Raw genomic sequence first — 21039 nt, forward strand, 5'->3', positions numbered from 1 at the left:
CCGATGCTGTCAATTTTCATCTGATTCAACATGAGGGACAGATTCCTAAGCTACCCAACAGGGACCTGGGTGGACTCAAGGATAGACATTCCTGAGCATAGCAGAGCTGAAAGATGTTCAAGTCCTACACTACACATCTAATGAGATACAATGATTATCATCTGAAGACCAAGTTGCTGAAGTGCATATTTCACCAACAGGCACTCTTTTTGCAAATGCTGTTGAAGATGCCAGTGCCCTGGTATGTGCCTTTTGATTTATACAGAAATGAAATGAGGTCTGCTAGCCATTTTGAAAGAGTTACGTTAGACACAGATTGTCCAAGTTTTGTCTTGGCAAAGGATATGAACAATTGATCTAATTTTCTGAAACTCTCAGTGCGATGAAGATAGAACCAGAGTTGCCTATGGACATCTGAAATATGTACAGTACATTCTCCTTTGTTAGTAAAATTTGGAAAGAAAACTGGCAAATCAATCTGTCGGTTCAAGTTAAATTCCGAAGCTACTTTGGGAAGAAATGAAGGGTTTGTTCTCAATGATGCTCTGTTCTTGTTAAATATAAGGAATGGAGGTTTGCAAGAAAGTGCCTATGATCAAGGCACATATTTTGCAGACGTAATAGCAACCAACAGCCAAGTAAAAGACCACTCGGCGAAAAACAGCAAGGAATTAAAACTGGAACTTAGCACACCAAAACTTTAAAGTCCTTGCTGTATTTCATTGAGTGGTCTTTTACTTGGTTGGTGGTATTTGTTTGGCCACAGTCGGATTCTCTACTATTTTTTGTGATAATAGCCACCAATAAAACAGTTTTCCCTGACAGAAACTTCAGATCTATTGAAGCTGTGGGATCTTAGGGTTTTTGGGTTGGTGACTGCAGCAAAAGTGTAACAGCCCAAGGAGGGACTGGATCATGAATGGGGGAGGGGGTCTCAATAAGAATGCTCCTCCAAGAAGGACTTTAAGGCAAGCAATGGATCACTGTTGTACCCTATGTAAAAAGTTGAAATGGCAGCTATTTGGAGTTTAACTGTAGAGTAACTAGAGCCGGCCTTAAAGAGTTCCGATAGAAACTCCAAATTCTCAGTTAAATGGGCCGAAAAAAGGTCTAGTCCCTTTGAAGAGGCTCACATAGAAAAACATTTCCATTTAATTTCTGTAAATCATCTTGGGTGTGTCCCTTTGATAAGATGAGATTATAAAGACTACTGGGGAAGAAAACTTGTCATCTCTTGTGATTGTTAAAATTGGAGAAACAATATGGTCAGTTTTATGGCCTTGACATCCAGTCGAGATAGCGTGGATGCGTGACTGAGGAGATCCAGAAAATGATCCAGAACCCATGGTGGGTACAGAAGATGAGGTCAAAGAAAGGGGAACCATACCATAGTTTTCTGAATGTACTTGGTGATGAGTGGAATTGATGGAAAGCATAAAGGAGACCTTAGGGACAAATATGGATTAGAGCATCTCTCAGTCTGTCCCTGCGGAGGGATGAGGGCAAAGTAAGAGGTAAGATGCAAAAATGTCTCAGCAAGGTTGGCCCCAGTGGCTAAAAATTTCCGTTGTCGCTGCTTTGTTGACAGACCATTCATGAGGCAACAGAATAATTGTGGATGCCCCAGGAATGTGCATTGTTATTAGAAACCAGTTCAAAGACATCACCTATTGCCAAACTTTCATTGCTTCTCACCAGAGAGGCTACCAGCACGTTCCACCTTGTTTGTTGATATACCAAACCATCAACATATTGTCATAGTGGATGACTATCACATCCTTTGGTAGGAGGTCCTGAAATGCCTGCAATGTTAGGATGACCGCCCTCAACTTCAAGACATGAAGATATAAAGTTTGGCCTCTACTGATGACCATGCTCCTTGAACCGTCTTTCTTTCAAATTGCTCCCCCCACCCCCCTAGAAGGGAGGCTTCTGTAGTGACTGTAGCCTTGGAGGTAAGGGGATGGAAGGGACTACCCTAAAGAATTGTCTTGGACGAAATCGGCCATTGGATATGATCTCTGCAGACCTGCATCAAGCAAATCTTGTTGTGAACGGTATGAAGCTTTTGTGACCACTGTACAGCTACTGTTCACTGTAGCACTCATGTACTATCTGACCAAAGGAACCAGAGTTAGGGAGGAGTTGCAGAATGAATCCTGCTTGAGGCAGAGGGCGTTTTATCACTTGGAGAGCTACAGCCCATAAAGACTAGACTAGTAAAGTACAATTGTGTACACTTACCATAAATGTAGAAGTTCGAGTGTATTCACTGTTGCAGTCATCACATTTGGGTTATTTGCTTGCAGTAGCCCTCAGTCGACCTGATTATCAAAGTCTTGGGTCCTGTGTCGGTTGCTGTCTCATCTTCCGTGACGTCGGGTAGTCAGGGGTATAAAGCATGCAGCAGACACCATTACATCAGATTTTCTTGCCCCAGATGTCAGGTGCCCCCTCCCCAATGGGAAGCAATTAAAAAAAAAAATATATATATATATATATATATATATATATATACATACACACACACACACACACACACACACACACACACACACACACACACACACACACACAAGGTTATACCTCCAACAAAAAAGCAAATACACCAAAAAGCTTTTAAGCATAGTAAAGGAGACGAAAGGTATAGCCAAAAGAAGTCAGGGGGCTGGAGGGAGGGTAACCACGACTGCAACAGTGAATACACTCGAACATTTACATTTATGGTAAGTGCACACAAGTGTACTATGTTCTTCTTGTTTCACTGCTGCAGTCATCCTATTTGGGTAGATTCCCAAAGCTAAGGGTGGGAATAGGCATTTAGATAGCATTAGGACCAGCTAAAAGGCCCTGCAAGACTGCAGTGGCAAAGCCAGCTCTGGATTTAGAGAAAATTGGATGGTAAAGCTTGGTGAAAGTATGTACAGAACTCCAGGTAGTAGCTTCCAAGATGTCCCTGGTAGGTACACCTCTGAGAAAGGTTGTAGAGGTAGATGCAGCCCTGGTTGAATGGAGTTTAATCCCTGGTGGGACAGGTTTTCCATGGTGCTTAAAACAGAAATGAATGCAATGGCCTATCCATTTAGAAATGGTTTGCTTTGAAATAGCCTTCCCCTCTGCCCCTGCAGCAAATGCCACCAGCAGTTGTTCAGATTTCCTTTGAGGTTTAGTCCTGTCCAAGTAAAATCTAAGTTGTCTGTGCACATCTAGGGAATGCAGGATCCTTTCCCCTTTGTTCTGTGGATTAGAAAAGAAGGTTGGCAAATGAATGGAATGATTAAGAGCCACAATGGATACCACCTTGGGCATGAAGGAGGGATTGGTCCTGAGGGACACCCAGTCCGCATGAAAGATGATGAAAGGCTCCACTGCCATAAGGGCCTGTAGTTCAGATGCCCTTCTTGCTGAAGTAATTGCTAAAAGGAAGGCTGTTTTCCAAGAAAGAAATTTTAACTCTGCACTTGCAGCTGGCTCAAAAGGAGGAAGAGTGAGTTTTTCCAATACAAAGTTAAGGTTCCAGGCTAGAGCTGGGTCTCTCCTGGGTGGTCTTAAGTTTTTGGCCCCTCTGAGGAACTGCTTGAGCAATGGATGAGAGAAGAGGGGTGGTTCTGTGTTGTAATGAGCTAAAATGGCTGAGGCGTGAATTTTGATGGAGGAAAAAGAAAGGCCCTTGTGAAGCATCAGAGTTAAGTATTGAAGAATCTGAGGTAATCTAGGTGCTGCTGTGCCCATCCCTTGAGTTTGGTTCCAGGCACATAATCTTTTCCATTTTTCAGCAGAAGATTTTCTAGTACTAGGTCTCCTTGCCTCCAAGATGACATCCAACACTTGTTTACTGAGGGATGGTAATGGAGAGATTAGGAAATTAGCCAGGCTGCCAGTGTCAGGGTTTGAAGCTGAGGGTGCAGAATCTGGCTCTCCTGCTGTGACAGATGGGTAGGGGTCTGAGGCAGGTGCCATGGAGCCAGCAGTGACAAACTGTGCAAGAGGGGGTACACCAGTGTTGGCATAGCCATTTTGGTGCAATCAGTATCATCCTTGGTTTGTCCTGTTTGATCTTTAGTAGTACTTTGGAATGGAGAGGCAGAGGAGGAAAGGCATAAACTGATACATTTTTCCAGCTGAAGGACAGAACATCCACTTTCCAAGCTTGTTTGTAGGAGTCCTTGTGCAGAATTTGTCCAATTGGTAGTTCTGGAGGGAGGCAAACAAGTCTATATCTGGGTTCCCCCATTTGTTTATCAACATGTTGAACATCTTTGGTTCCAGTTTCCACTCGTGGGTCCATGAGATTTCTGCTGAGTTCGTCTGCCAGTGTATTTAGCTTTCCTGGCAGGAATTGAGCCTGTAGATGCACTTGGTAGCTCAAGGCTGTGTTCCACAGAGCCATGGCTAGTCTGCAGAGGGGGTAAGAATGAGTACCCCCATGCTTGTTTATGTACCACATAACATTGATGTTGTTCGTCCTTACCATTAATTGTCCTGGAAGAATGTGGTCCTTGAAGGCTGTCAGAGCATTCTGTACAGCTAACATTTCTTTTTGATTGATATGCAGGTGCATCTGACTTTGGTTCCATTTGCCCTGAATGCACTTCCCTGCCAGGTGAGCCCCCATGCACAGTCTGATGCATCTGTTAGGGTTTGGGCGGCAAGGGGTTAAGTGAATGGTAGTCCCTTGTTTAGGTAGCAGACCTCTGCCCACCAAAGGAACTAACTGTAGGCAAGGTATGATTTGGATCACTGCTTCTAGATCCTGAGAATGTTGACACCATAGGCTTTTTAGATACCATTGTAGTTTCCTCATATGCAGTCTTGCATATAGAATTAGTAGAATGCAGGAGGCCATGAACCCCAAGGCTTGCAGTATTTGCCTTGCAGATAGCAGGGTTTTTGTGGCCATTAGTTTGAAGTACGTTGTCAAATGAATTTGTTTCTCTGGCATAAGGAAAGCCATCTGGGAAGTTGTGTTCAAGCTTGCTCCCAGAAATATAATTTGTTGACAGGGTAACAGATGCGATTTATTTTCGTTTATGGTGCACCCCAGACAAGTTAGCACCTTTTGTACAAATGCTAAATGATTCAAAAGTATGTCCTGGCTTTCTGCCTGAATTAGACAATTGTCTAGGTATGGGTATATCTGAATATTTCTTTGCCTGCAAAATGCAATGACTGGAGCTAGGCACTTTGTGAATACCCTGGGCGCAGTAGATAAGCCAAAGGGCAGTGCAGAGAACTGATAGTGCATGTAGCCTATTTTGAAGCGTAGGTATCTTCTGCAAGATTCCCTGATTGGGATGTGCAGGTAGGTTTCTTTTAAATCCAGTGTTGCCAACCAAGCATCTTTGCCTAGTATAGGAAGTAACTGGTGAAGAGTTAGCATCTTGAATTTTGGAATCACCAAAAAGGTGTTTAATATGGAAGGGTCCAGGATAGGACGCCAAGAGTTGTTTTTTCTGGATACCAGGAAACGTCTTGAGTAGAAACCTTGTCCCTTTTCCTCTTCTGGGTACAGTTTGACTTGCCTTTATGCTTAAGAGAGAGAGTACTTGCTTTTGAGCCTCTGCCCACTGATTTGGGGGTAGATCTGGCCAACTGTTTGGGGTTAGTAACGTGTGGAAATGAAATCTGTATCCTTGGGAAACTACATTTATGTATTTATTTATTTATTCATTCCAGTTTGGTGACTGGGGAGGTCCACTGGGCTCGAGAGCCCATTTTCAGTGGAGGCCCGGGGAGAAAAGCTCCACAATACAAAGTTAAATTACATAGAGACTTACAAGAAAAATATTTTCATTGCAATCAACAGGTAGTATAACAATCAACAGGTAGTATAACAATCAACAGATAGTATTACAGTCAAAACAGGTATCATTCAGTAAAGACAGCATAACTATTAAAAACTTTTCAAGAGAAAGACAGGCATACAGCATAATGGCTGGATGTTACTGTTTAGTTACATTTATAATCTAAGTATATGAGAGAAATTAGGAAGGTATGAAGGTTAGCCAGGAGAGGAGGAGGAGCAGAGCTTGGGAAGTATGCATTTATTTATTATAAATAAATACATAAATAAATAAGGTATGAAGGTTAGCCAGGAGAGAAGGAGGAGCAGAGCTTGGGAAGTATGAGTTGAAGAGTGCAGTTACATTTCCTGTGAAGGAACAGGTAAGAATTTAAGCCCAATTTGTCCTGGGTAATGAGTTCCCAGTTTTTTGCATGCAGAGCAATCTTTCCCCCTAAAGGAGCAGTCAGTTGAGAAGTGCTTGGAAGTTTTAAAGTTAAGTCATTGAGGCAGTTTACCATAGGTGGGAGTCTTACTACTCCCGGATTTGGAAGTGGGAGCCCCCCACTGTTTAGTCCTGTGCGTACCCTGTGGGAGCCCCCCACTGTTTAGTCCTGTGAGTACCCTGGGACTGAAGCCTGGGTGTTCTGTTGGTTCTGGGTTTGGACTGAGAAGACCTGGAAGACGCAGAAAAAGACCAATTATTATAGGACCAATGCCCACTAAATCTTGGAGGTTGTACTTGTAGGAAATATTTAGCAGTTTGCACAGATTTAGCTTTTTCCTCCATCTTTTTAAAAACTTCTTCTGCTTTGTTGCCAGAAAGGCGGTCCTGATTTAAGGGAGCATCTAGCAATTTAGCTTTAACATGATTTGGCAAAGATTGCTCCTTAAGCCAAGCATGCCTTCTAAGTACAGACCCAGTGACAGCAGCCCTGCAAGATGCCTCTAGTGAATCAAAACCACATTGCAAAGTATGCTTTCCAACCTGTTCAGCAGAATGTACTAAATCCTGTAAGTCCTTATTTTCAGCACAGTCAGGAATCAACATCATTTTCAGTTTAAGCAATACAATGATATGCTGCTGATACTTTTAACATATGAAACGAGCAGTTTAAGGCCCTAATGGCCAAAGTTGCAGATGCGTCTACTTTCTTACCCCATCTATCCAGCGCCCTGGAGTCTCTATCAGAGGGGGTAGGAATTTTGGCAGTAGTAGCCTTGATGCCCTTGGGTCCCCTGTGAAATGGTCTCAGGATCCGCAGTAGGATTTTTAAAAAGAAACTTGTGAGAGTCAGGAAGCCTGTAATATCTATCAGGCTTTCTGGGAGCAGGAGGTAAAGAGTCAGGGGTCAAGCTAGATTCAGAAAAGGCAACATCAACAATGTCTAGTACAGGAGGGATAGCTAAAGGCCTGTGCTGAGGCAGGAGTAAGAAATCCCTAAGCCTCTTTTTAGAATCAGAGTAATCCTGGCTTTCCCAGCGAAAGTGCTCCCTAAGAGTATGCAGGGTTTCATCAAAAGAGAAATCCTCTGGGGGGAAGCAGCAGAGGGAATAGAGTCCTCTGCATCAGAATCCTCATAGGTAGATAAGGGTAAATTCTGGTCATCAGGGGAAACAGAAATTTCAGAATCCTGGTCAGAAGTATCATAAGCAAATTCAGCCCTAGGTCTCTTAAAGGGGGAAGGTTGGCTTCCCCTGATTAAAGTAATAAGGTCTTCAGCCATTCTTATCATCTGTTTTTTAGGCATAGAGGTCTGAACATGCGGTCTGGGCGTCTGTTTTCTAGGCATAGTTTTAGTTTTAGGCCTTGAAGAAGAAGATGACGTTGGTTTAATATGCAAGTCAGTATGCCTGAATACACCCTCGGAAGCCAGTGCCTGCACAGCGGCTCTGGACCCATCCAAGGTAAAGACATCCGCAGGTTCCACAGTTGAAGCATCTCGCGGCATACCGGACTCTGAATGGGTCTCAGTAGAGGCCTGCAAATCTGAAGTAGCGGGTATCAGGGGCTGCGAAAGCGCCTTACTGAGTACCGGCGAACTGGCGACTTGCTTAGGAGAAGCGTCGTCGGCAGCTTTGGACCTAGGCGGCCTGTCTCTGTCTTTATCCTTGCATTTTTTTCTGAATGTCCGTAGTCGGATAGCTTACCGAAGACATACCTGGATAATTGAACCAAGTACCAAAATATTTAGAAGCGTAAATATACCGACAATGAATAGTTCGTTGCTTAAATAAGGCACAAAACCGACAGCGAGGTACACATCGTGGTCAGGGCCTAGGCAAGGAATACAGTACAAATTAAATCTTTGTGAGGTATTTGCTTTCTACAAGAAATAAAATTACTGACTTTTACTGACATCGGTTTAGAGCAAGAAAAAGTTTCCCCAACGGGGTACTTAGATTTAGTTGGAAGACTTCAGTTCTGAAACTCGAAAATGAAAATTTCAAGAGTTGGCCGACCAGCACTTGCGAACTGCTTCTGCTTCGGGCACCGCACGGTAAGAAAGACTGATGTAATGGTGTCAGCTGCATGCTTTATACCCCTGACTACCTGACGTCACGCAAGATGAGACAGCAACCGACGCAGGACCCAAGACTGAGGGCTACTGCAAGCAGATAACCCAAATGTGATGACTGCAACAGTGAAACACGAGGAACATCAGGGGATGTTTTGCTATCTGATGCACTGTTTCTATATGGTAGCCTATGAATTCTATGCACTGAGTGGGTGATATCTTGTGTGATGATGTGAGGTATTGCCAGTTATGACAGGAGAAGTAGGGCAGTGGATGTGTAACATATGCCAGCACAGCTGGCTGGAATTTTGTAAATAATGTCATTTGTATCTCAAGCTGACTTGTACAGATGCTTGTGTTGAAAAATGTATTTGTCCAGCTGCTTGTGTCAAAAATGTACCAACAGTCTGCCCTGCTGGAGAGAAAAAGAAATATACATGCATTACTGTAACTGTTTAAATGTATAGGTTTTAACAGAGGATACTGGAAGAGAAGAGGTTAACCTCAATCCAACCAACTTTGAAAATAGTTTGCAAATAAATTACCTGGCTTAGACCATAAAGACTGTATCTCACATTTCTCAGTGCAGCCACAGACAAAAAGTCTGTACTAGGAAGCTTTCTGCATTGTCTTGGGGGTGAACTAAATGCTACTCTGGACGGGTGGAGATTCAAAATTGTTTTAGGACTTCCAGGAGCTGCAACAGATCTTAGCAAAGCTCTGAGTGTGTGTATTACTGACACATATGTGATAAATCCTGACAGCTTCTAGCCAAAGGGGGTAGCATGGGAACTAAAAGTCAGATGAACAGAAGTGTGTGAACGCATTCTGTAATCTAGGACAAAAGTGATATTTAATACTAGGTGAGACTGAAGTCTCACTGCAGTCTGTTTATGGAATTTAACTAGAAGGACCCTTCATCTACTTCATTTTGCCTTGCTATAGTTAAATGACCAGGGAATAGCAATTATTTAGATCAGTCAGGAAAATATAGTGAGATTAGTTAAGTACTATTTTTCTATATCTGTGTGAATCTATTCGTTATTTTAATATTTCCTGTGACTGTAACTCTGGTATTTATAGCAAATACATATTTAGTATTTTCATTTTTTTATTATTTACTATTAAATATATTTAAACTTGTCATTGTGGCTGATCTTTTAAAAACTATTTTTAATCTTAGAGAGTACTTAAATATATCTGGTGACAGCTATGGCCACTCCTGAAAGCCTTGCTGTTGGTCAAACTACCATTTGTATTAATATTAATTTCACTCAGTATAATCGTGTACCCTTGCAGCAGCCTTAGAGTAGCTGGCTTTGGAGTATCTGGTGGCAGTGCAACTATCTTACAGTCTAGGCTGAAGAGGGCATAGCTAATAAATCTGTGCCAGCCTTTCCCAGGTGTGTGTGGGTGTGTGTGTGTGTGTGTGTGTGTGTGTGTGTGTGTGTGTGTGTGTTGTCAGCTGTTTGAAGCAGGGACATGAGCACTGGTTTCACAGAGGGGGTGCTGGAGAACTCGGCTTGGACACCTGGCTGAGGTCTCAACTTTACAGCTGTGCCAATGGGGAGTCTTACTGGGAACCTGGAGACAGACAGAGAAATGCAGTCTCTGGACCGAGTGTGTTTCCTGTGTGCTCTTAAAAGAAATTGTGCTTGATGCAGAGAGCTGCATCTCAAAATAACAAGTGCATCCATTTTTGTTCCAAGTGAACGTCCCTCTCCAGTGTCAGTGGTAAGGATTCAGGCTCCTTGATTACTGGCCCATTGTGGGGGCATCACAGCTTATTAGTTGAAATTTACTGAAATACCCAAGCAAGTTATAAGGAAGAGAAGGACTGACTGGTGTTTCAATACTAGATCTTTGGAGGTAGCAGTTAGAAGCCAATCACCTAAGTACAGGGCAACTTGGATCCTTTGTAGCCAGAGGTAAACTGTAACAGCTGCCATTATCTTGGTTAATACCCAAAGGGCTGTGGTGAGACCGAATGGCAAGGTTATGAACTAATACTGACTGCCCCCCAGATGGGCATGGAGGGATCTCCTCGACTGGCCACTAGATCTTGATATGACAGTAGGTGTCCTGAAGATCAATTGAGAACATTCAATCATTCTTTCTCATCAGAGGTAGAATGGACTGTAACATAACCATCTGGAATTTTGTATGTTTTACATACTGATTCAGACTTCTGAGATTCAATACTGGTCTGAGGTCTCCTGTCTTTTTGTAACTAAAAATAACCTTGAATAGACTACGGATCCTGGTGGTGTTGGGGGACTGGCTGAATGACTCTTGTCCAGCAACTTTAAAACCTCTGTTGCTACAGATTCCGACTGGGTGAAGTATCAGGAATCTTTTTTTTTGTCTTTGGGGATTCTAAAAGTGTACAGTATAACCTCTGGTGATGATCCTTAGTACCTAAGAATCAGAAGTTACTATTTGCCAGGCTACAGGGTGTAAGGAGAAAAGTCCAGCGACTGCCTTCACAGATCTGTGAAAGGTCCAGGGAAACCTTGGTTTTGCAGACCACGTCTGCACCATGGTCGACATCCAATGGAGTTTTCACCTTCTCCTCTGCCTTGGGGAGGCCTCTACCCAGGAGTTTCCTGGTGAAAACCTTGTGGTTTCTTTGAACCACATTTTCCTCCCTTCTCTCTGAATCCTGGAAAAGGATTTTTGTGGAGTAGAAAAATGTATCCCTATAGCAGACAAGGTCTTACAATTTTGCTCTCTCTTGGTAAGCATTTCCTTTACTTTTGGTCCAAATGATGTGGAGCCATTATAAAAGGCATTTATGAAGGATGCCTTAAAGCTTACCACGAAATTGCAGAGCTGCATCCAGTCATGATTTTGCATGGAAATACCTGTGCTGGCTGTCTGTGTTCTGCCATCTACTGCATTAGACAGCAGTCTCATGACCACATTAGTGGATGACAGTAGGGCAGACAAGTGGGTATTCCACTGTTTTCTGGATATCCGAAGGTAAGTTACCTGCCAGGGAATTTGAAAGTTCTTGGTCAAATCCTGCTGGAAGTGTGTCAGGTGTGCTAAACAGTTCAGCTTCCAGAGTGCAAATGTTGCTGAAGCACAAGTTCATTTCTCTAGTCTGTCCAATGCCTTCGACTCCCAGTTAGGGGATGGAGAGAGAAACATTCTTCGGACAGGTCCTTTTTTTCGGCTGCTGCTACCACTATAGCATCTACAGGGGGCACTTGGCCCAATTTTTTTTTGTGACTGGGGGCAATTAGAATCTTTTCTGTGTGTTTTTTTTTTTTTTTTTTTGGAATAGGCTCTGCCACATCAGGTTCCTTCCAAGCCTTCTGGGCGATGAGGTCAATTAAGATGTTGGGAAGTGGGACCATCAAGGACATCAAAGGGCTTGACCCAAAAGCTTCGAGAAACACAGACTCATCAGGAATAGGAGTTTCAAAGGACCCCCTCCCAGCTTTACTAATTCTAGGATATCTCCAAAGGAGATGTTTTTGGGGTGGGGGATCTTGCGGAGCCTTCAACATCATCTAAGTATGTGTCTTTTTTTGACTGACTCGGGAGAGGAGTCAATATGCTTCCAGGTGATGTGCCTGGATACTTCTCGAAATCAAACATGGAGGTCGAATGGTGATTGGTTTTAAAGCTAATTGGATCAGTTTGTCCCTGTGAACCAGAATGAGAGGAAGAAGGAAGAGGTTCCAGCGGGAGTGAGGATGGATCTGAATTCTGTGCATGCACCAATTGTGTTGGTCCAGCCAAGACCCTCTCCACAGCCTCAAACGCCAATTCAGCCAATATAGCCAAGGAAGAACCACCCTATAACAAAAGAACTGGTAGCTTTCTTGATTCCAAAGACAGACAAGACAGCTTTGAGGAAGATCTCAGTACCAAGCTATCCAGGGCTGAAGCCCTGAGCGGTAGGAATGGCATGAAAATCTTGGGAGTCGACTCCACCATTGGTGCTACAAGTCTGATACTCTGGCTTCTGGACTCTACTCAACCCAAGTGCATCTGCATAGAAAAAGTGAAGAAAGAAGATGAAGATGAAGTCTCCAGGGCTACCCGCTCCAAAGCTGGTATGACAGGGAGGATGGATCCCATGGGCATCAGCTCCAAAAGTGGAGATGGCATTGGAAGCAGTATGGGTTTGATCCTGGTCCATGCCTTGAAGATGTAGAAAGAAGGACTCCCAGCTGAATTAGAGTCCTCAGAAACCTACTCATCATTTGGTCAACATCTACTTCTGTAAAGCTTTTAGTAAACCAACCAGATCTCAAAAATGAAGCTATCACAGAAGGCCTTGATAAAGACATCAGAAGAAATTTTCATAGCTATCTAAATATAAAAGTACTATATATCTAAATGTAGCTATATACCCAACTACCTAAATAGCTAGTCTTAAAAGCTAAGTAAAACACAGTACACACAGTAAAAGCATTAAGAAAAAACACACTAAGTCTACACTAAGTCTACGAACTATGCTAAACATATATAACAATAATACTAATTACCAATCCTCACTTAGAATCCTAATTATATCTAAAGGGAGGAGCAAAAGCTTCACTTATCATGAAACTGGTAACAACACTCCGTCAACACATCTGGTAAGACAGGTAGAAAACTATATCTGAAGTAATTGAGGCAGGACAGGGGAATTATGGGTACGGGAAGATGAGTGCTCTTGGATCCAATACTATGGTATAAAGCACAGAGGTCAGAGGACAGATTTGACAACCCACGTGGAATCAGACAAAAGCAAACATCAGATTCCAAGTTTCTTACAGGTAGATACATTCAGTTTGCTTCCCCCCCCCCCTTTTTCTGCTTTTCTCACACACAAACAATGCAATTCACTCTCACTGTTACCTTTTGTTTGATGTAAAATAGATGTAAGCATTTTAAATCCTTTGCATAAACAAACAAGTTATTTCAGGCTAAGCAACCACTCAGTCCTGAGTACTATACATATATATGTATGTGTACATTTTTTTGTCTCCCAAACAGCGGCTATAAAGGCAAAACCACAGGCCTCCCATGTCAGTGACAAGAACCTTCATAAACCACTTAGCAAAGTTATCTGCCTCACAGCTTTCAGCCAAAGGGCTCACACCCGTTATCTTTTATACTTCAATATGTCTGCATAATCAAGGGTGCAGTAACAAAGGTAGGGCAGTGTGATACAAACCAAACCATTCACTGACTTCCTCAAGACTCCTGTATCAATCACATTTACAACAGGACAGTGAGTCGTATAACAGTACCTTTAGTTACCTTATTTTTTTTTGTTCACCATTGCCCCTTCCCTATAGTCTGATCCCTAGCAGATCTTCACATGTGACAGCCTGCCCACCCCAACATACACACATGCCGTGCCTCACATCAGATGCTCTGCCTTTCAGGAGAGGGCTGTGCATGGAGGCTCTCCAATTCTTCATGCATAGGTTCTCTGGCATGCACTGCTGGGTGGAAAGGGATAGGCAAGGAGCCATCATATTGTGGCTGGCAGTGTGTGTGTGTGTGTGTGTGTGTGTGTGTGTGTGTGTGTGTGTGTGTGTATATATATATATATATATATATATATATATATATATATATATATATTTTATATATATTACAGTATATACATATCATGCTGGGATTACGTTATCTGAAGGGGCAATATGCACTGGAAGAGAAGCACCTCCACCTCACTGTTGACGCACCCCTCTGCAACACTGGCTTGTGAAAAGGCTATGCCACCAGCACTTCCCGCTACCCCCCCCCTCTCCTGGAAGAAGCAAGAAAGCAAATGCTTCCTCAATTCTCTCAGCCCCTCCCCAAACCTCCTGCTGGTGCCTGAAATGCTAATAGAACTCTGGTCACCTGGGTCATCTTCAGGGCTTAACTCTTCTGCACCAATGAAATTGGCTTCATTTGTTGTTTTTTGGAGTCATGCATATGCCCACACCAGAAAGTCTGAAAACACAGAGCTTCTTTTGTGGGTATACCTGTGGCAAATTCCACCCCATTAAGCCCATCATACAATCACTACTTCCTTGGGGAGAAACAGAAGCTGGGAGGCACTCATTCTTTCCCTTTTCAGAAACATTTTTCTTTATGAAATTATATGGTCTCCTACTGGTTTACATTTGTAATGGAAATAAGCAAAAAACAATATACTGAATGACACAGACATCCAGTAAGAAAGAGAGCTAAGGCAGTCTGCTCTTGTGGTGTACTACTGCTTCTATGACCAGTCTTAATGGTGTGTGCAACAGTTGGTAAAGAGTAAATTGCAGTACTGAGATGGCCCTTCCAGGAAAAAAGGACAAACCAGGCAAAATCACTGGTTTCTGAATTCAGAGAGAGGGACACAGAGCAGTCGCTGTACAGTAAAGCTTGTGCAAGAGAAAGGAAGAAAACAGTCCATTATACATACAGCAGATTTACTTGAGAAGATTTCTGTGATGAGGTCCGTTTCTTCTCCTTCTGCAGTTCTCAGTCGACAATCTTTAATTACAGGATCCTGAAGGAGCTGTTGAATGACATCAGGGTGCACACTTTCGACAAAATATCTGAAAAAGCAAACATCTCCATATTTATACCAACAGCAGTTAAAACATTAATAACATGAAGAACTACAACAGGACTATGACACTGCCAAAAAAAAATTCAACAGCTTTAACCTTTAACAATAAAAAGCACAAGCGTGCATGTATACACACACACACATACAACTCCTACATTGCCCACTATTATTCAGCACTTAGGAAACAGCAACCTTCCCTCAATTCCCAACACCCACCCCACACAAAGCTAAAAATCCACTGACTCCACTTCTACAATATGTATAATGAGCAAGAACTATCTGCAAATGAAAGCTTTTAAGTGACCATGAAAACAGGACCAAGTGTCCACCAGTGAAAAATCGTATTAAAAAACATTACGTCATTTGCTTTACCAGTAACTACAATGGTAATGGACAGGGATAAAAACAATGACTATGGGCCAAGTCACCAGAATTTGATTCAAAGCCTAGGCTCCTTATGGTGCAGGCAGGGAGAATTGGTGCGCGCATCTGAAGGGAGGAAATGGTAGTCCTGGATGGCCACTACTCAGGCCATTGGGATAAAAGTGCAGTCTCCAAGTCAGTGGATGTGGACAGGTGTACAAGCTACCCTCATGACTGCCTTGATAATGGTTCCCTTCAGATAAGCTCTCACCCCAGTGCTGACACTTGGCTTAGGGGAAACTAATAGGATCATGACCCACCGGAGGAGGAGGACTTAATGGTCAGCAGGCATGGGACAAAAAGCATCTAGGAAAAAAAAAAGAGCAACTACATCATGACTTGAATAATAAATATGCACACATTCACAGAAAAAAGTGATGGAAAAAGGCCAGGTACATAATGGCATGTTGTCATGAAAATGAGAACACCACAGGAAGAAGAGAGGACTTAATTGGAAAGTAAAGTACTTTCCCGACAACAAATGATGGGCAAACTTTATATAATATGCTGAACCTGTACCATCAACATACAATGTGGACATGCTTCACGTAGCATGTTATACAGACAACATGCACTGCACACCCTTCATGCAACATGCAGTGGGGTCCCTTTGTTGTAACATGCTTACATGATACCATGCAGTGGACACTATTCGCATAATAGGCTGTTTCACAATGTACAGCAGGGCAACTTATAAGTGACGTGGTTCTGACAAGAAACAGTAGGTGGCCTCATGTATGGTGTTGCTCAGAGAAGTTACAGCAGGCACCCTTCAATTAAGATTCGGAGCTCTCACAACATATGAGAGAGCAGAATTTAAAAGATTTTGGCTACCTTTCATGTGAATGCATAGTAGTTCCAAGCCAAATCTAGACGAGAATATCAGTAGCCACTGCTACGCGAATCTCTTACCGCTTTCTTTTAGGAAAGAAGTACTAACCAAAGTCTTATTACAAAAGATGGATTCCTTTTTACAATGAAAAAATCAATAAATGGTTAAGTAGCCTGATAAATTACGAATGGAGAGCTACAGAAAGAGAATGAAAAAGGATGATGGGAATTTTACAGGTATGCACTATTCTGCTGTTTATAAGCACACCAAATTTATTTTCATTTTTATTTATGTATTTACTTATATTTACTTATTGGAGTAGTGCACTAATCTCAATGGACCATTTCAGATACAGCCCAGGTTTATAGGATCACATAAGAAATGAGCAAAATATGTTTACATATACAAAGACATGCTTAACATTAAATAAATAAATAAAATATTACGCACTCACCATAACAATGCATCTGTGTTGTCTGTTTTCTTCCTTTCTCAGCTCATGGGTTTCAGATCCAACCTCTTATCTGACTTCAGATGCTTCTTCCAGACTTTGGCTCTGTAGTTCTTCCCCTTACCCATAATCCCCCTCCAAACCCTACACTACTTCAGATCGAGTTTGTCCTCAGACCTAAAATATTAGGGACATACCATGTAATAGTCAATATAAAGTCAAAACATAACAATGTAGAATGTGATACAGAAACATACAAATTGCCAGGTCTAGAGCTGAGGTAAGGGGAAAAGGAGTTTAATGGTATACCCTAAAGGTCATACCAGGACAGTATATAGGTATCTTCCATGATATGGAAGGGAGAATGGAGGGAGGGAGGGAGGGAGGGAGTTTGAGGAAGGATGTAAACAGACAACACAGATGCATTTTTTATGGTGAGTACATAAACACTTGTAGCTGATGATGTCTTTTCAGTTCTTTTCTCAACTCATGGGACAGAGTCCAGAGATGCTTGAAACTCAAGGTGGTTATCATAGAAGGAGATTTCTGAGAATGGCAGAGTCAAATACTCCCCTCTCTCTGGAGAAAGTATCCAGTTTGTAATGAGCTATCAGAATGTGAGCAATGGGCCAGGGGGCAGCACAGATATCTTCTACCGAAGCTCTAGATAAGGATGCAGCAGCAGTAAAACTAGATCTTGAATGTGCCCTTGGAGGCCTCAGCAGAGTCAATCCTTTCTCACTGTAGACATAAGATATGCCATCAGTTAGCCATCTGGTTAAAGCTCCTTTTAACACTGGTTTTCCCAACTTTGGCTCTGAAAAATGTAACAAAAAGCTGGTAGGACTTCCTGAGGGACTTCATTCTGTGAAGATAGAATCCCGAGTTGTCCATGTACTTCCAACAAATGAAGCATGCATTCCCCCTTATTAGTGAAGTTAGGAAAGAAAACTGGTAAATTAATAGTTTGGTTAAGTACTGCTCCCGAAGCAACTTTTGTCAAAAAGGTAAGATTGGTTCGCAGGGAAACTCTGTCTTTATGAAAAATCAGGTTTGGTGGTTGAGATGACAGGGCTTGGAGTGCAGATACTCATCTGGTTGAAGTATTGGCAACTAGAAAAATGGTTTTCCAAGATAAAATTGTTGTCCAGTTTGGCCTCCAGTTCAGTGGGGGCTTGAGTCAAAAGCATGGCAAGATCCCAATGGGAGATCCTTAATATGAGGTCTAAGGAGGAAGGTACTGTTAAGAAAGGCTTCCATAATTTGAGAAAGGCCAAGGAGGAGTGAAGTTTTCCAATATGGAAGTTTGAAATCATCTCTGATCATGAAATCATCTGATTTAATTGCCCAGCTATACTCGCTTGCATAGTGGGTTGATGCTAGCGTTTAGCATTTTTCCTATGTTTTTTCAGCTGTTATCAGTGGTTTTCTGCATGCTAGTACCCTTGCTATATTGATTTTAACGGACCTTTATGGTACTGACTGTTCCCAAGCCTGGACACGGCCCACTGTATTATACCACCCTCATGGTGTTTCTATAAGGCTATTTTAGAGCTAGCTTACTTGTCTAGCTGTACTTGCTTGTATAGTGGAAAGTCATAGCTGTGACTGCCTCTGGCATTGAAACAAGCTGACAATGGCAAGTTTAATTAATCCTCCCTCTCAGGCGGATCCTTCTCCGAGCATGACTGAATACCTTGTATATCTGAAGCTGATAAATGGCTTTTAGAACGGCGCCTCCTAAGCACTTACTCTGAAGCCTAATTTCCTCAACACACATGCGTCTTGTGCTGTGAATGTGTTATTTTATAGTCGTTTAAGCCTGTAATCGGCTTATCAAAACACACCATCCTTGTGGAATCTCTCTAGGGGTTTGGATTACTCTCATGTGTAGCCCTGAAGGAATACTAGTGTCTCTTGCCTGCAGAATATTAGCAGCCGATATTGACTAAAATCATGCTTACATATTAAATGGGGCAAACTTTATATATGGAAACACTTGGTGGCTTTGTCTGAAGTCTGTAATTGGCTTTTTGAACAGCACATCCTAAGTGCATACCTTGAAGCCTATATCCTCTCCTTTGTCCCACTATCGGTAGCATTTTTACTTTCAATCACTGCTACACGAATTCTGAAAGTACGCCATCCACTTGGAGACTTTTAGGGGCTTGGGCTTAATTATATGCCTAGCTGTTCTCAAAGTACCTCCCTACAGTAGTGTCTTTATGCTGCTAATTTTTTATATGCCACACAGAAGCTGATTTACTGATAAGAGTAGTGTGTAAGGCTGACAGTCACTGATATATCGCACAGAAGTGAAATACTTATAAGAGCACCCTTGGGTAGCAGTCCTTTAATTGCACTAGCTGTGCTAGAAACTGTATTATCCTTTCTCTGTGTGCTGCATTACTGCAAAGTATCCCATCTTGTAAAGTGTAGTCCTACTGGCCCTCGCACAGTGTCCTGTCTCAGCACAGTCCTTTATAGTGTTTGTTTTACGATGGTTAATCTAATGCAGCTGTTAAATAGGTAGGACTATCATACACTACTATCCTTTCATTTCTGCTACTACCTAGGGGCATATAACTATTGCCGAAATGTGTTTTACTACCAATGGGCATATAAATAATGCTTAACTGTGTTTTTACATTTGCTGCAATCAAGGGTTAGGAAATGTGTAACTGCTATTTTTACATATCTGACTCTGTGAATGACTAGTATTATTTGAAATACAAGGATTATTGTACTGTTTTTATATGCTATCTACATATATGTCTCTGTGAATGTTTAGTATAATATGTCCAATCTTAATTTGCTATGTACTAACTCCTGTTACTCATAACTATCTTGTCTCTCTTGCCTCCTTAAGTTACCCTGCTGTACTTGTGCTTCCACACTAGTCTGTAAGAATCTAAAGGACCCCCTCCACTTGTCAATGATGCACCTCACAGCCTATCTGCCCTACAATCCCTCTATCAAGGATATAAGAAAAGTATGTGTGTTGAATAATTCCTGCCTGAATGTCATTCTACTAGTGTACCACTGCTACAGGTGGTAAAGTACATCTTGAGCTAGGGCAGCCAGCAGCCTTCACCCCCTCTCTTCTATACATTAATCACTCTGTCTCCCCCATCCTCTATAGAAACCCTCTTTTTGTCTAGCACCCACCTTACCCTTGTTGTATTCCAATTGACTCCCTTCAAATCAGCCGCATTTTTAGACCTGTCCACTAGGTGGCATCCTTTACGCAGCCACACCCCCTTCTTATCCTCTATATTACACAGCTACTTACCTTATTTCCCTTGTAGTACCTGCATTGCTATCCAGTTCCCTCACTTTACCCTTTACTGCTACTACCTTTCCTAGGCTCACTTCTCACTGGCCTTAACCACATCTGACTTTTCCAATTTACTTTCACATATCAGTCCTGCTGATTGTTTCTTCTACAACTGCTCCAGTCTCTGTCTCTACCCACTCCATTCACAATGCGGGCTCAGTCCGCTCCCACCCACCCCCAGGGGTCCTACTCTTATACTTACTAGCCACACCTCTTCCTCTTCCCATAAACCTCTACACATTTCCCATTGGCCATCTTCTCTTTCATCTCCCATCTCTTACCACTCCCCTCCAGTCTCACCACACACTCCTACCTTTACACACACTCACCTTAAATACTTCCATACCTACATATATACATTGAATAGCTAATCCTTCCCAATGTCTAAGCCACCCATCCCATTTCATGTTCTACTCTACTTCACTCTTTTACCACTACCAATTTTAACCTTTGCCTACTTACTCTCCTCCTACGAGAACCCACATCCACACATTCATTACCCCAATCAACAAACCAACTCTCCCATCCATACCAGTCCTGCATAACCATGCAAACATAACATGCTCACCCAGCTACCTACTTGCAAAGTATCACAGAATACTACACATTAGATATAATACACTACATCTCAGGAGACTGCTATTTCTGTACAGCAGGTTCCCTAACCCAAGCTATCTAGGACAACTCCTCTCCCCTTGCTAAACCATCTAACTCCCTCCTACTAGCTCATCTTAATATACGTAGCATTAACAACAAAGTAACTCAACTCCAAGCTCTAACAAAAGTCTACTACTTTGACATTATCTGCCTAACAGAAACATGGCTAAAACCCGTTATCAAAGACAATGAAATTATCCCACCTGGATATAATATCCTGAGAATTGACCGAGTAGCTAAGAAGGCCGGTGGGGTTGCTATTCTATTTAAATCTGGCTTACAGTTAACCACATACAACTGGAATCTACCTCTAAATTCCAATGCTGAGATTCTCATCTCCAAACTTGAACTTAATGCCAAATTAATCTACATTATCTGTATGTATCTACCTCCTGGAAATAACATAGCCACCATGGAAAATATCCTTTGCTGGCTATCCCAACACCTGCCCCAAGAAACCATAATCCTAGGTGATATAA

General features: G+C 42.3%; 1 protein-coding gene across 1 annotated transcript in view; it reads right to left on the reverse strand.

Annotated features, from left to right (window-relative positions):
- ERCC3 (ERCC excision repair 3, TFIIH core complex helicase subunit) overlaps positions 1-21039 on the reverse strand; it is a 476680-nt gene that overhangs the window by 333402 nt on the left and 122239 nt on the right. The window contains 1 exon segment of the mRNA XM_044078239.1: positions 14711-14846. Coding sequence (XP_043934174.1) covers positions 14711-14846 — 136 coding nt within the window.

The sequence above is a fragment of the Protopterus annectens genome, chromosome 7.part0 (assembly GCF_019279795.1).
Source record: "Protopterus annectens isolate FY-2018-M chromosome 7.part0, PAN1.0, whole genome shotgun sequence".
Taxonomy (NCBI): Eukaryota; Metazoa; Chordata; order Ceratodontiformes; family Protopteridae; genus Protopterus; species Protopterus annectens.